Source organism: Urocitellus parryii, chromosome 13 (assembly GCF_045843805.1).
Source record: "Urocitellus parryii isolate mUroPar1 chromosome 13, mUroPar1.hap1, whole genome shotgun sequence".
Classification (NCBI taxonomy): domain Eukaryota; kingdom Metazoa; phylum Chordata; class Mammalia; order Rodentia; family Sciuridae; genus Urocitellus; species Urocitellus parryii.
Window position 1 is genome coordinate 28,424,406 of NC_135543.1, and position 17,298 is coordinate 28,441,703.

The window sequence follows — 17,298 nt, forward strand, 5'->3', positions numbered from 1 at the left end:
AGCCTGAACCAAGGTCTCTGGCCTGTGCTCCAAGAACCTCCTGGCCACCTCCCTGGGCTCCCTGCCCTAGTCAGAGCCCACAGCTTCCTGGCCAAAGCCCCTCATGTGTAGTGAACAAGCAAGGCAGGTGGGCGATGTCGTGGGATGTTCTCTGGGTTGAACTTTGAAGATGGGATGTTTTTTTGACTTAAACCTGCAGCAATCAGAAGCGGATGGGGTTGGAGGCAGGGCAAGAAGAGATTGTTTCTCTTGCCTTTTATTAAAAATAAAAGAGGAAATGCAACTGAAGGTCCACTGGAGATGTAGAAAGGAGAGGCCTTTCTGTAGGGGGTGGAACTGCAGTGGTGGAGGTGGGGGCCACTCTGCAGAGGCCAGTAGATGCCAGCTGAACCCCACTTGGTGGTTCCTTTGACATCACTTTGAAACTTTCATTTTGAGTCATCCTTTGTGCTCAGCAGTAATCCTAGCTTGAGAGATAAATGACCACAGAGATGAAAAGACCTTTGAACATCTCTAAATAAATCCACATAAGCAATCCCCAACACTACCACCACACACACAAAAAAAAAAAAGACAAAAGAAAAAAAAAACAGATTTAATTCAGTGGTTTGCTCTACTAATGGACACTGGTGTAGGCATCATCCCGGACACTGAGGCTGCCCTAGCTATCACTTAGCACTATGCAAGTCCCTGTGTGCCTGCTCTGTGCCCTGACCAAGGAAGAGACACAGAGATAGAAGACAGGAATCAGTGCAGCATGCTGCCTGGGGGCTGTCCTAAGTGCCCAAAAGACACTTTGATCTTCACAATGACAGTGACAATGAGTGCTGCTGTGCCCTTGATTTTCGTGCAGTCAGGAAAGGTCTTCAAGAGGCTGAGTAACTTGCTGAGGTTGTGCAGAGCCAGGAAGTAAAGGAGGCCAAGTTCTACTGCAGGATCTCTCCAGCCAGGGCAGAGGGGAGCCCATTCCAGAATGGAGGATCCCAGTTCCCATCTCCTCTCAGAGGAGAGTCTGTCTCCAACACACCTTGCACTCCTCACCTGGGGGGTCCTGCAGGGAGCATGCTGGCCACACCTAGGGAGTGAATGACTGTCCACAGAACATACTTCCCAGCCAGATTGATCTTCAATGGCACAGAGTTCATAAAGAATGTCCAATGAAAGTCCTGAGAACAACTGGCAAGGGAATACCAAAACCAAGAGGAAACAAGCCAGGTCAGTGTTTCAAACTCCCACAAGATCCCTAACCTAGGAAGGAAGAAAGACCAACCCAAGAAGCTTGGGGTGGGGACAGCTCTAAAAAAACACTAGAATATCTTCATGGAACACAGTTTGAGTAAATCTCACTACTTTTTAAGCTCAACTCTGGTACTCACTCCCATGATCTCAAGAATTTTGATATCTTTGGCATAAAGGAAACAATGTGATGATGTAAAAATGGGTCCAAAGAGGGGTTAAGTATCAATTTTAGAGTAACTGGTGTTAAAGAGACAACCTCCCCAGCCCCTCCAATAGGGTGGCTTCTAATGTTTCTAGTACTGAGAACAGAAATAAGGCCTTAGAGATCAAAATCTGTTGTTTTTCTTCTTCTTTTCCTTTTTCCTCTCCTTCTCCTTTTTCTTTAACTTGTAGAAAGAGACCCAGGGACCTCAAGCCTTCTCCCTGGAATTAATAATAGAGGCAGGGCTAGTGCCCAGGGCTGCCATCTCTGCGTCCAACATTGTTCCCCTGGCTTTTTCAGCTCCACCTGTCAAATGGTGCCTGTTGCCCTGGAGAGACTAATACTTCACTGAAAAGGTCATTCACCCTCCTGCATGCTGCTTTAGCTATAAAATAACCAGACAGAAAAGCTATTTAGGAAACAAAATTTCCAGGCACTTTGATGAATAAATAGGAATGTCCTGCTTTGAAAGAAACTTTAAATCTCTCCAGAAAAGAAATTAAATTAAACAGGAGCAGGAATCCAGCTTCTTGTGAAGAAATGCTGGCAAAGACCTGCCCTCTTGACCTGGTGAAAGCATTATGGAGGACAAAGTTCAGAGGCTCAGGAGTTGGAAGCACCACATTCCTAGCCCCAGAAGAACGGAAGCCAAGCCTTTGACACAGCAAAGAGTGGCCAGAAACTGATGGGCAAAACAATGACAAGCAAGATCACTTGAGCCACAAGGAGGGTGAGAGGCTTGCTGGTGGATGGATAGGGCCACCCACAAGTGTAGAGGCCAGAGGTTAGGCAATCTGAGTCATCAGTGAAGCAAGCCACCTCTCACCTCCTGCCCAACACCCACTCCTTGTCACTGACTTGGTGTACCAAACTGCTACAACCATAAAGGGTCAAGAGAGAAATGTGCCACTCAATACCCTCCAGGAAAAATGGATAACCACAGAGTCCCTCCTTGCTGACAACTGTATTTCCAAAAGGCTCCCTCCTGTCTCTCCCATTTTAAGATCCCCTGCACCAAATCTCAGACCCCCCAGCCACCTCCTATCTCCAGTTTGAAGCCTGCTGAACAATCTCATTATTACATCATTAAATCCAACCCATTATTTCATTGTACATTCCTCACTTTCTGCAGTCGGACACCAGCTTTGCTTTCCATCTACAGCCTGAAGAATCTTTTTCCTATCCATACTTTACAAAGAAGGTGCTACTTCAAGACTGAGTAAACAAAGGCAGGACTTATTGCACTTCCCAAGAGAGGGCTGCACTCAGAACAGACTCAGGGATCTTCCCATAGACACAAAAATGGCTAAATGGGGTTGCCATGGACAAATCCTGAGCTATGTCTCCAACTTCAACAGATACTTCATGGACAGAGATGGAAGTCCTTGCTACTGGAGGAGATGATTTCTCCCAATAGAGCTAGCCAGGAGGGAAAATTAGTTCAAAGAAATAAAACAGAAGTTGTGGTTTTGTCAAAAATAAATAAATTTTCTAAACTCGGCAAGGTAGGTGCATATCTATAATCTCAGATACTCTAGTGACTGAGACAAGAGGATCCCATGTTCAAGGTCAGCCTGGGCAACTTAGTGAGGCCCTGTCTCAGAATAAAAAAAAATAAATAAAAAGGGCTGAGGATATGATTCATCGGTAAAGCACCCCAGGGTGTAATTCCCAGTACCACAAACACACACAAAAATTATAAACCCTATAAAGGAAAAAAATAAGATTTTAAGTCATTGGCTTTGGAGTCCCCTCAAACACCCTGAAACTCTTGGAATTAAGGAAAATGTGTCAGATTATGATGCAAACGCTCCAGCTAAGGTGGGAAAGCGTGGCAGACACGCTCCAGTGATCCTTACCTTCCAGTGGTCATTTACTTTTACAGAGTGCAAGGACCTGAATTATTTTTGTAGTCTTAACAGAATTAGCTTCAAAGACAAACCTTGCCCAGTCTGGCTCTTGCTCCTCTAGAGCAAACTAAGCCTCAATTTCCTCATCTGTAAATAAATAATATCCACCCAGCAGGATTGTTGTAAGGATTAATTGAGAAGGTGAATACATGTCAAACATTTAGCAGAAGGCCTACCATACAGCTGAATAAACTAAGTCTGTTATTATGATCTGTGCTCACAGCAGAAGAAAATTAGCTATTTATTTTTCCTGAAATCTTCCATTGAGGAGAAAGTACCATCTCTATTTGGCAGATGAAGAATCCGGACTTTGGCAAGGTTACACTGCACATCCAAATTCCCAAAACCCCATCAAGGTCCTCCTCCCCATCTCTTGCTATAGAAACTAGCTACCATAGTCTTCAAGAAGAAGAAGAGCTACCAAGTTCTGCCCAGCTGAGGACATCCTCAAAACACTGTCACTGCTAGAACTTTTTATGCTCTTTTTTGGTACCGGCACTTGCTTATAGATATGCATCCTCATTACTTCTGCTATATTCACTGACTGACCCAGAAGGGAATTAGAATAAGCATAAGTTATTCTGGAACTTACCTAAGTAAGTTTAAGATGCAAAGAACAAGATGCACGTGTACAGTTCATCTGCAAAGTCCTGAAGTATTTTCTGAGCTCTTTTCAGCTTCTATTTCCTACCAAATGCTTCTTTCATGCCCTATGTTAATCCATTCATCATAAACCCTCTCCCAAAGAGGATCTCAATTGCCATCCTAATTTCCTACCAAAAGGAGGAGACTGGTACCCTAGTTAGAAAAATCCATGCATCCCTGAGCTAGTGAGGTGGCATTTTCATGGGTCTGTCCCTACAGCCTACCACTTAAAATGTTCATGCTCCCTGAATATCTGCAATGCCTCTCTAGTTTGGAGGGTTAATCCTGAGATGGAAATTTGGAATAAAGATTTAGAGGATGCCAGATGAATACCCCTTCACTCCAAAGCTGCAGACCACATATAACTGGAGTTAACTTAGCAGAGAACTAGTTTGTGATATGTAAGTCATACTAACATTTTCCCACAGAGCTTTCTTTTTACAAAAACCAATGAAAAAGAAAATCATGTGGGATTCAATATAAGTTGTCTTTGCTGGAGGCTGTCAAACAATCATATGAACAAAATTAATTGGTTCACTTAAACACACACACACACACACACACACACACACACAGTAACACCCAGTTTCTCCCAGCCTCCAAACTTGGAAGCTGAATCATTAAAAACAAAACAAAATAAGATAAAACTGCTGTTATCCTAAAACTCTATGCCTTCCCTTAAGAGAAGGTTTGATGATCATTTTTTACAAGAGCCAGATGGTAAATAGTTCAAGCTTTGCAGGCCATAGAGTCTTGGTGACAACTATTCAACTCTGCTACTCTATTCAAAAGCAGTTGTAGACAAAATGTAAACAAAATGGACTTGGCTCTGCTCCAATAAAACTTTATTTGCAGACACTGAAATTTGAATTTCATATAAGTATAACATATTTGAAAATATTATTCTTCTTTGGATTTTCTTCTGGTCTTTTAAAAATGTAAAAATCATTCTTTCCATGTAGGCTGTACATAAACAGGAAGGGGGCTGGATTTAGCACCATGCGCCGTAGTCAGCCACCCCCTGTCTACGCCAGCACATATGTGCTGATGACTCCCAAGCAAGAATCCCAAACAGCTCAAGGGCCAGCTCAACAGGGCCTCCTTCCTAGGAGCTATCATGGGAGTTGATTCCCAGGGCTCACTCCCTGTGTGCTTCTTCAAAAGCAGGCTCACTTCATTGAAAAGATCCAGAAGCTTTGATTTCAGGGTCAGATGATGAACTGTTACTTACAAAATTCCCTCTTTGTGTTTTCTCTATCCATATTAACTAATCACATACTTCCCATTTGTACAAATTGTTCAAGCTCTTGCTACTGAACTTTTCCATAGAGATGGTAGACCAAGTTTCACCTTCAGCGTTGATTACTTTCCGGTTGCAAAACAACAAAAATTTAAAGGGTGATAAAGTGAACATTCTAATCCAGTAGAGACCAGAGAAGGTTCTGATGATCTATCAAGTAATTATGACTCCATGCTGATAACTTTATTCATTCATTTCTGGAAAGCAACAGCCTGAGGTATAAATAAATGGAGGAAGGGTGGAAATACACAATATGAAGCAAGCTTCAAGCCATAAAAAAACTGTAAGATATTTCCATCACAACATCATCACAAAATAACATTGTATATTGAAATATAGCTCTTCTCCTTCTTCTTTTCCACTCCCTCCAATTGCTTAGGAATAGAAATGTTTACTTGGCAAATCACATAGTCAAATAAACAATTTTATCTCTCTTTTCCAATAAAGTTCCTAAACGGCACCTAGATTTTTAGTGGGTTTTTAGCAGGCTGAGGATATCAGATATGAGAACTTCAGTCCACTGCACATTTCAGCTTTGAAGTTATCTTTATGTCGCAAATTCCAAATCATTAATCTGAGGCATTCCAACGGGCAGAAGACGCCATTTGGGAACAATCTGTGGCTTTAAAGAAAGTTATACCCAATCAGGACAACTTATTATCTTTATGGTGCCATATCCAATCAGGACAACTTATTATCTTTATGGTGCCATATCCAATCAGGACAACTTATTATCTTTATGATGCCATAATTTGGGTTTACATAACCAAAACCATGGGCTCTGCTCAAAATCTAGCACTGATGAGGATTGGATGGAAAATGTCCCCCAAAAGTAACAGATTCCAAGATTTCCCCCTCACACAAGAATCCAACAGCACACAAAGACCTGGTCATCTCAGTGGCCAGAATCAAAAATACTCTTTTTCAAAGCTAAAGCATCTAATCTCTCCAGCAATGCCTCACTTCCTAAATACAGCCTATGGCATCTTCTTATAAGCATCTCAAAAGTTTCTGCATGTGTCAAGGTAACCTTTGTTTGTTTGTTTTTTTTTTTTTTTTTTTAAAGAGAACCCAGAAATCACTACAAAGTTGTAATGTGGGGAGTGGAAAGCACGATCTCTTTGCCCTGGAAAAAACAAGTCTATCTCTAAAGATTGTGTTTCAAAATGTTACAGTAGGGGAGCCAACTATCCTGGTTTTCCAGGATGTGAGAGGGAGGGTCCCGAATGCAGTATTTTCAGTTTTAAAACCTGAACAGGTTTATTGGGCATACCGTGAGGAGTTAGTTACCCTAGAAAGTTTCTTCTGGGCTATGTATTTGGATTTTAAATGCAACAAATCTGCCCAAACACCTGACATGAAGAAAGACGCAGTCTTACACTAAAGAATTAATATTATTTCTAGTGGTTTTATTGAAAATAACTATCCCAGAGCTTAAAAGACCATGGATGGCTAAAAGTTGAGTGGTCCTGTCATTGGCACCATCTAGTCCGCCCTGACTAAAGGCCACATAAATGACCAAAAGACAGGGGAGAGTGACTAAGTCAATGGCTAGCACTTCCCACCTAGAACCCCCAAATTCTGCCAGCCAAAGGGCATCTTTCAGAGCCGACCTCAGAGCCAAGTTATTGAAAAAAAAGAACTTTCCATACTAAGGCAGAGTCCTCTGCTATCATAGCTGAGTGCCACATCCCTCCCAAGAATGGAAGTCATTGTCACTTCCAAGATAAATTAATGAAACTTGGACCCATCCATTCCCAACCAACACCACAAACCAGCTCCAGTGGCTTGTATATCCGTACTTGCCCTTAATAGGAAAATGACAACCAAACAAGTTCATTCATGACCCAACTTTTAAAGTCCATGATGTGCTACACAAAGACTTGAGCCAATCACTGCCCTCTGCCTTCTAAAATGCCAGCTCTACACTCATCAGTGGCTTCCAGGATGAAGATTCTGCCCTGCTGGAGCCTCAGCTACCAAGAAGTCTGGATTTCTTCAGTCAGGGGACCCATTCATCTTAGAAAGACCAACACCACTAATTATTGAAATGTAACGGAAGTTGTGACATTTCTTCATTGCTCTAATGGATCAGTTTTTCATCATCCCACTCTTAACTATGGAACCAGATGCAAATGTAAAGCAAAACAAACAAACAAACTTTTGTCAGGGTTTGGCTGATCCAGCTAATTGGCTACCAGGCAATAAATAGGATGCTCCAAAATTACAATTCTATCCTCTTTGTTTTTCCAGGTGAGTTAAAGATATAATAATAAACCAGATATTATACCAAGACCCTACCAGAGACATTGGAGGCCCTAAATATTCCATAAGGAGACTGGTGATTCAGAAATAATAATAAGTAATACACAAAGAGACTTTTAAGAAATTGGGGCTAAAACGGCAAAAACAGAGAGAAACAAACTAAAAACGTACAAGACCAGACTTCCTACCTTCTTTTTGGAGTGGCTTCTTTCTTCCTCCTTAGTAGCTTTGCTATTTTTCCCAGCACGGGACACCTTCTGGTCCCCAGACTGCTTGATGGTGATCTTGATCTCAGGTGGGCATATATAGTTCTCCAGATTCTTTGGGGGTTTCTTAGCCCGCTTGGTGGTCTGAATCTTCAGCTTCAGACTCCCCTCAGTGAAGTTTGCCTCCTTGATGGAAAACTCCTGCTCTTCCAAGCCATCGCCTGCCACCCATTTCTCACTGTCTGCATTGGAGTTGGAATCCACATCCCGCCCTGAGCCCAGTTCATCCTCTTCTTCTGGTTCCATGCGATCTCCGCTCCCTGGGATGCCCTTCCCAGGTCCTGGAGCAGAAAGCAAGGGTTCTCCTGTGCAGCCAGGAGCAGCCGGGGGCTTGGCAGAGGAGACGGGCAGGAATTCCGACTCGCCCCCCCTCTGCCGGGTGCTGCTTAAGATTTCCCGGGACTCCATGACAATCCTACAGTCTTCAGGAGTTCTCAGGTGGGGGAAAGGGAAGAGGGAAGAGGAAAAGGTGAGAAGAGGGGACACTCAAAATTCCAAGAACAAACGAGTCCAGCTGCTAGGTTCAGAGTCCCAGGTACGGAGACACGGTGAGGTGTTCTGAAGAGATCAGATCTGCAACTGAGACACAGAGAGACAATTAGCCATGGCAGGAAGGAGAATGACCCCAAAAGTTACTCAATCCAAGTTCCAGAAATATCTTCCCACTTATCTATGGCATCAGAAAAAGATGATGGGAGACAAATCCAAGCAGAATATGAACAGGCCCAGATTGGATTCCTCTGGAGCAGAAGGAGAAACACACTCACACATGTCTTCATAATGGGTTGTTATTAATTTCTGTGGCTAGAGGCCCAAGAAATAAAGATAAGAGGGTGAGTCCTCCAACTAGTAATAACCTAGAGGTTTCTTATACCAAAGCCACAGCTGGCTGAGTCACCAGCAAAACCAACCATGACGGAAGGGAAGTCAGAAGTGCTGTTGCTCGGGTCTGTGGGAACCGCAGCTGGGTGGCTGCTTATACCACTTCCCTGTGCAGAACAGGGTGCACAGCTGAACACAACCCCCGCTGCCAGGGCCAGGCTTCCACCCGCTGCAGGGAGGACGTGCAATTGACCTCTGAATTGCTCTTTCTTTCTCATTTTGCATTATGCATTATTTCAATCATGCAAAGACTTTTCTCCTTTCCTTAAAACAAATGCAAAGCTTAGGTGTGAGGCTTGCATGAGGAAAACAAAAAGATTTCAATGGGAAATTACTTATAACACTGTGATTAATGCAAAACTCCAAAAAAAAGTTCCCACTGACTCAAAAGAAGGATACTTAGATTTGCAATTTAGACAAAAATAGACTTCCTAGACCATTTTAATTTCCTTTCTTGTTCCTTACATGCAGTTGCATTAGATCCACAAAGCAGCAAGAGAAAGAGAGAGAAGGAGCATTTCACAGGCCCTTAGAAGTGTCAGGACTCCCCCCAGGATCTTGGACTCTGCCTTCCTCCAAGAGGAAAAGAGAAAAACGCAATCAGGCTCTCTCCAAGTCATCACAGAATCAGCCAAACTATCCTTCCTTCTTACTCACCCCATGCCCTGCTATTGCCAGTTTCAGCCTTATAATTGCAAAGTCCAAAGGGAAATCCAAAAGCCTGGTCTTATAAAAGACAAACTAGAGCTCTGGGCTGCACAAGACCCTGTCCTTCCACCCTCCACACCTGAGCCCTCACTCAGATTCCAGTAGCAGACATTTTTATGCATCTAAGATTTTTACCTTTGAGCCCAAATATGCCCACCAGAACGTGCTGGCAATGTCTCAAAGACTCATTTAGCAGAGTCCAGAACTGGAAACCTAAAGCCCAGCACAGGTCCTCTCCTGTGGAACCAGCATATTCCAGCTGAGGCCCTGAGAGGATGCCAGGCAGGGAAGCCAGGTGGCTGGGGCTTTCACTCGAACCCTCTCCCCAGAGAAGCCCGAAGTGCAGGAGGCTCCTGGAAACTGCTCAGCCCTACAGAAAGGCACAGTTACCATTGCTCCCACTTACGGGGAAACCCAGTGAATAGTTTTTCTGGAAGAAAGGAGGTTGCCCTGGTGAGAATATGCACACCTCCAATTGAGCTGTCAACAGATACTGTACAGCCACCGGTGACTCATGCCACAAAGGAGACCAAGTCCCCTGCTGGGGTGGGGGCAGTTAAATCAGATGACACTGACTGTTTCTTTTACTTACTAGATTCCTCATGTAGTCTAGACTAGTCTGCCTACCTGCCCCAAATCTTTGTAATTTTTAAAAAGTCATATGCAAGTCAATAGTCAGTGAGGCCTGTCTTACTAGTGACGGGTACCACAGTGGCTGAGGAAGACATGAAGATCCCTTAGAACACAAGATGCCTGCTTGTCAAGACAGAGTGTCTGGCAGATCTCTCTCATCCTTACTCATCCCATGTCCCTGCTGCTCCCAGATCCATGCAAACTGCAAGCCACATTTTATAATGGTAGTCATGTTCAAGGTTCATTCCTTTTGGCAAGAATCACTCATGTTATATTGAATTCCCTAGTCCTTGCCTATAAAGGTATTCTTGGGTCAGGGCCAAAGGTGACGCATACACTTTATAAGAAGTTCCTTAAATAAATCCATTTGGACCTTCAAACCAGAGTAGGGGGATGTATGTGGCTGATGCTGTGATACGATAAAGGAAGGCAAAACCTAAATTATAGAAGGATGGGTGAGGATAAGAAGTGCAGATATTATTAAGGAAGAATCTACTATTTAAAATTATTTACTTTCACATTTCTTATGCTCAACATTATGTCAGTAATTAATTAGATGTAGAAGATGAAACTATAAAACTCAAGTAGTAAAAGATCCACAAAAAAATAAAATAAAATTCAACATGTTTTTCACTTCTCTTCAAATCATGATCTTTAGATACACTGAAAAGACAATGTCTTTCCTTCTAAACAGAGCAGATTGTAATATGTAAACATAATAAAGGACAGAAGCAAAAACCTTGAGTTTTCCACTTGAGCAAGGTGCAGGTTGATATGAAACTGCACAGGAAGTCTTCGAGGAAAGCTCAAGACCTGACTTTAAACTTGGGCTTTTCATAGGTGGAGTGGAAAGAAAGCAGACTGGGCAGACACAAGGGACAGCACAAGTCAGGGCCAGGCATGACTATGTTCAGGAAGGAGAAAGCGAATGGCAGCTAAGGGGTGTGGCTCAAAACAGGGACCCGTGAGAGAAACATATGTTGTAAATAAAAGCTTACAGCAGATCATGGACATCCTTGGAAGCCACGCTAATGAGTTTGCATTTTGTCTTACAGTTAATAGGAAGCCATTTAAGGGATGTCAGGAGGGAAGAAGGAACAATATCAAAGCTATTCTTTAGAAAGACTATCCACATGCCACAATTAAGAGAACAGGATAGTTATGACAGAGGAGCCATAGGAAAATGTGGTCCCTTGCTGAAATCTGATTCTGATTGATTGGGACCAGAAGCAGGGCAGTGGGAGTTTTTCACAGTAAATACTACAAATAAAACAACGATGCAGTTTCAAATCATCCTAACCATTGATAACGAATCCATTCCAGACCTTCTAGACTAGTCTCACTATAAGAGGCCAGCCTCAGAGCTCATTAGCCACCAACTAGCACTGTGTACTCAACTCAAACCTGTCTCCACAACAACATTACATGCACAGAGTTCTTATAAGTTCTTACATCCCCTTTCACTGCTGCATGCCACACCTGGCATATGCCTGCTGCATGAAGGAATGAACGAGCAAATGAAAAATTTGCAAGCACTCTTGTATTTTCAGGTCATGCTCACACCTTCAGTTCTCAATGGCAAAATTTTGCCAACTCTGAGCCACAGCTCTCTCTCGCTGGCCTGACTGACCTTGCCCCCAGCTGTATACTTTGCCACTAAATACCAGTCTCGCATCGTCTTCTAGGTGTTTTGAACATGCAAATCTTATTTTTGTAACTCCACTGCAATTCATTCTCAAGCTCAGACCAACTGTGACTATATCATGCTCACCTTCCCTTCAGCACCCAGTGAGGGGCTGGCACTTTGAGTGTTTCAGGAAGTTCCTTCTGAATGAAAATGAATTTGCCCCCTGACAGCTATTCAAAGTCCTATGGTTCCAACCTCTCCAACCATAGCTCCACCCAGCCAGGCAGTCCCTGCCAAATTCCCTGCCTATCCTGAGGATAAGAATCCAGCCCGGGTCTACATGAGCCCCTCACCTTAGAAAATAAAATAGAAAAGCTTTCAAAAGCAAAGAGCAAAGAAACCTAACCTGTCTGTTTACTTTGGCAGCACACAAAGCTGTTGTTCTCCTTCTGCCTTCTCCCCAGCACATACCTGCCTTCGGAAATTCACAGTTCCATCTTGGGGTGGGCCTGGGAGACAACTGCCAGTCCTCTTGTGATGGGACCCTGCCAACACACCGGTGTGAGCACACGCACGCACGCACACACTCAGAGCTGAGGAAGCCAAAGCAAGGTGAAAATGCTTTGCCCTGTCACATTCCAGCAATCAGGGACTCCTCCTGAGGGGGAGGCGCACAATGGACACCCTGTACTTGGCTCAGGCCTCCAGTCCAACAAAAGTTAACCCTTTCCTAGCTGCCTGCAGGGCAGAGTGGAGGCCCTGGAACAGTAAAACTTGCTTAGGAAATAGGTGCTCAGAAGACCCCAAGAAATCAGAAAGGGTAAGGAAGTAGCAGAGTTTTGGGAAAGAACCCAGGGGCAGGAGTAGAAACTTGGTCTATTCTCCTGTCTCTGCTGTTCATGGCAGTGAGATGCTAGACAAGCCACTCTGAGCACCTTATCCTAATTTGTCATCAGCAATGACTGGGGAGGGATCCATATCTCTTTCATTCTGAACACTCTGTAATTTTATCCTGCACAGCCACAGACCTATGGGAACACTTCAAATTGCATAGTTTGAACCTACAACGCTATTTGTTTCAGTGGCCAGGGGGAATCCTGCTTGGATAAATGTGTTTCACATCCAAAGGAGTCCCAAAGAGTATATCCTCCCTCCCCTCCATATCTGCAGGATGGGAGATTTTTTTTTCTTTTTCCTAGTCTAAAAATATATCTCCACCTGTTGCCTGGGGAATTCTTACTTATCCTGGAGCTTGGTGGAAATACAAATTCTCAAACCTCACGTACTGAATCAGGGCTGCACAATGGGGCCCACACTCTGGATTTCCCCACGTCCTGCAGATGCTTCTGACAGGCCAAAGTCTGAGAACCAATGCCTTAGACTTTGGTTGACGCACTAATCCTATCCAGTGTCTTCACCACACCATGGTCTTGTTGTATATTCAAAAGGATTCCTCCTTACTGCAGTACTGTGAGTCTCTTAAGAAAAGGCACATTGTCCATCTGTGTCATCCCAATGCCCAGCACAGTGGCCAACACATAACAGGGGCTAAAGAAATGTAGATTGACCGAATTAATGAATGAAACAATCCACTCAAGCTGGATTCGCCAGCATCACCCATCTCCCCTATCTTCCCCAGGCACCATCCACGGGCACTCTACTCTCCAAAGGGATAATACAGTAGAAATAGGCAAAGCCCTTGGTTTCAACAAGAGTCACATGAAATGAATTCTGGGCCCCATCCCGCTTCTTAGGAGCAAGGATTCTTTCAGCCTTAGTATTTCATCAACAAAATGGAAAAAAAAATAATAATGCCTTCCTGACTTTGCTTATTAGGTGATAGCTTTTATCTGATGTCTCTGACAGGTGAGCTCTGCTTCTTATTTAAAGATAAGTAATAAGAATAATAAGACATGCACCTCCCAGGAGTGTAAAGGCAAAACCCAAGAGGAGTCCTCTGCCTCATTCCTCTCCTTGTCACCTTTGATCCTTCCCCAGAAACACCTGCAGGATTGGGGGAAAGTCAGAATTACAGTAATAGGAAAATAGGAATTTTAAGAAAGCCACATGGCACCTTCAACAGGAAGAATCATGACCCTAAAGGAGCCTAAAGTAAGGAGGAGGAGCAAGCTGGGGTGGAAAGGCCTGGAGCTCCTGAGAGGAGGATGGGCAGGGTCAAGAAAGACTGCGGGGTGCAAAAGGTCTCCCAAAAGTCAAGGCCCTGCCTTCACTCCTCCCCAGTGCCACCTCCAGTACTGCTCATTTGTTCCTTGAGAGCTGAAGCCTTTGAGAATATGTGTGATGTAGGGAGGGGACAGTCCTTAGTTGTTGTTATTAAAGTTGCCTGTGCAGTGGCCCAGAAGATCGATGATTTTTCTAGTTGACAGAAACAGTGAATTTCTTTCTTTGTTTTGTTGGTGTTTCGATTTTTCTGGTTGTTTTGTTTTTCTTGTTGTTTTGTTGCTGGGGATCAGTGTGCATGCTGAGCAGGTGCTCTACTATTGAACCACATCCCCTGCCCCAGAAATTGTGAATTGTGAACTTCTGATCGGGGAGGGGGGCTGTAAGTATTATGAAAGATCCGAGTGTGATCCTGCCTGCCTAAATACCCGGGGAACCAGTTGTGTTCTCAACCTACGCTCACTGACCTGTAGTTACAAAAATGCCTTCTCAGATTCTGTCAAGATTGTCTGACTTTGGCTTTGGGGGTGGCTGACTATTCATCTCTTAATGTCTGCTCAGATACTAAGGTGGGAGTCACTGTGGCTTTTTCAGGTGACTCTGCATGCACCTGGAATCCTCCTCCTCTCCCCTTGAGTTCTCGCCTCTTCATGACTCAGAATGAGGTCAAATGTTTCTTCTCTGAGTTTTACGACTCAGGTCAGGACTCTGTGTTCTTTGCCTTTGTACCGCAGAGCGGATCTTTCCTAGCACTAGCTATGTAATGGAATTCTCGTGCCATCCTTGGTTTAACGCTGCCTCCCCCACTAGATGGAAAGCCCTGGAGGGAAGGACCTGTAACTGGCTCATCACGGTATCCCCAGGGCCTGGCACAGTCCCTGATACATGCAGAGATACTCCAGTGAATGCTGAGCAAAAGGCTACGTCCAGATCCAGCGAGACTCTGTATGACTCAGGTGCCTATGGCTCCGAGAGATGCTCCTTAAAACCCTCCCTGCTGCAGAAATACCCAGGATAATTGCTCCATCAACACTGGCAAATGGATCAAATGACCCAACCTTTACCTGGCTCTTAGTCAGCAAGGGCAAGGACAGCTCTGCACTGTCATTCCCTGACACTGCAAATATGTCAGCTCTTTAAAGTGAAGGACAAAGCGCCTACTCAGTGACCTTTCCCACACTACATACCTGTGTGGTACCTTGCAGATCACATTCTACCTCCTCCAAGTAGAACTCCCGAGTCCTTCACCCACTGAATTCTCAGCTTCACTGATGACCACCACTGTATACGATTCCCTGCTGGTTCCTCTGGCTGGCCGGCCCCTTCTCCTTTCTCCACTTGGTTAACTCTAAGTTACCTTTCAAAAATTGGGTCAAGTTTCACCTCCTGCATGGAGACTGGCTGAGCCCACCTTGAGCACCACTTCCTCTTGCACATGCGTGCACACACACACACAACACACACACGGTGTGGTTCTCACATCCTTGGACATTTTCTCAAAAGCATCTGGCAAAACTGTGTTTCAATTTTTCACTCAATTGTCTACCTTGCCCACCAGCCCAGGAACTCCACAAAGGAAGGAGCCCAGTTCTAAATGAGTCTCTGCGTGCTTCAGAGCCCAGTGAACACACAGACTCGCTGTCCAACCAAGTGCCCAAGTCATATTTCTCCTTGCAAAGAGGAAGGGAAGCAGCACGGACTTAATGTCATAGGATTCGATTACTTAGCCTCTCTTTCCCACTTAGTAATTGTGTTCTTGAGAGACATTGTTAATCTGTTCAAGTCTCATTTGGAAATTGGGTAATAATCCTACCCCAAGGGCTGTTTTGAGAAGTAATTGAAGATTAAATGAGATAATAATTATGAAAGAACATACTGGGATCACCTTAGTAAGTACTCACATTTTTTGTTAGATTTGAATTACTTGCACAGTCTGTGTCAGCCAAGCTAGCATCTGGCTAAGGGCTGCCTTCTTTTCTCAGATCCCAGGTAAAGCCCTGAGGGACAGGGCTTGGAAAGCCACTTCCTCCCTTTCCATGCACCATGGGAAGCACACACAGCTAGCTTAATTTGTACCTGTTACCTTGAGTCTTCTGCTATTATTTGAGTATTGCTCTTTTGTTCTTACGGAGGAAATAATAGTAGGTTCTGAAAGGAATTCCAGGTTCAATACCCTGCATTGCCACTTGGAGTTGGATGGCTGTGGGAAGTTACTTTTTCTCCCAAATCCTCCCTCTTCATTTGGAGAATGAGGAGGTGGCACGAGGTGAGTTTTGTGTCCCCTTCCAGCCTGCATTCTTGAATATAAAGCTTTGTCTCCTTGGCTTGACAACGAGGAGCCCCTCACAGGCAGGGCTGGTTCCTCCCCCTCTTTATTGGCTCCTGCTGGTTCGGAAGCTCTGCCTGGCTGGGTTGACTGAGCTGAACACAACTAAACATATGGCATCAGTTCCTGTGTTTGGGAGTCTCCATGCTAGAGAGAGAAGCAGAATGAAACCTCTGAGCCCTGAGATGGGGCACACTGTCTATTAACCAAGCTCCAGCTACAAAAACAGTGCCTCCTCTGGGAACCCAGAACACAACAGCATGAGCCTTGGGACTGGCTCCTGGGAAAAGATCTCTATGGTACTGGCCAGGCCAGTCCGCAGGTTTGCAGGCTGAGCTCTCTGGCTTTGGCACTCCGTTTGTGGCCTGTGTTTCTCCATGCAGTCATGCAAACAGCATACATGCAGGAGGTAAATAGTTCTAATGGCCTAGGCTGAACCCTTCATAGTCATGATCTATTTAACCCTTCCAACAGCCCTATGATGCAGAAAATTCTGCCCTCCGTGTACAGATATGGAAATGAAAATCCTGTGAGCTTCATAATTTTCTCAAGGGCACATACTACCTGTGTCAGATCCACAGCTGAATCCAGATACAGTAATGTACTGAGTAACAATTAGGTTAATAATAGATCACATATAAGATGGTGGTCCCATAAGACTATAATGAAGCTGAATTTTCTTCTATCACTTGGTGAAGTTGTAGTCATTCTAATGTCAAAGCATAAGAAATTGCTCATGTATGTGTGAGTCTGTGGTACAAGTGAACTTCCTGCAATGCCTGTCACCTAAAAGTGCAGCACACACAATAATGTATAGTATGTAACACTCAATAATAATAATAAGTAACTATGCTAGTGGCTTATGTATTTATTATTGTACATATTTTATCATTATTTTAGAGTATACTCTTCTATTTGTTTTTTTAAAAAATCAGTGTTTTTTAAAAAATCTCTGTAGATCTGTATACCATGTTATGCTGGCAGCAGCCCTATTCACCTGGTGGCATTTACCTCATCTCTTGATTGCATCAAGAGGCCACCTCAAGCGATTGACTTACACCATCTAAGTCTATGCAAGTACACTTGATGATGTTTGCATAACAACAAAATTGCC

General features: G+C 44.0%; 1 protein-coding gene across 3 annotated transcripts in view; it reads right to left on the reverse strand.

Annotated features, from left to right (window-relative positions):
* Setbp1 (SET binding protein 1) overlaps positions 1 to 17,298 on the reverse strand; it is a 355,108-nt gene that overhangs the window by 327,396 nt on the left and 10,414 nt on the right. For all 3 annotated transcript variants that reach the window (XM_026398605.2, XM_026398606.2, XM_077792168.1), the window contains exon 2: positions 7,750 to 8,406. In XM_026398605.2, the coding sequence (XP_026254390.1) occupies positions 7,750 to 8,235 (486 nt within the window). In that variant the 5' untranslated portion in view covers positions 8,236 to 8,406. The remainder of the gene's footprint in view (positions 1 to 7,749; positions 8,407 to 17,298) is intronic.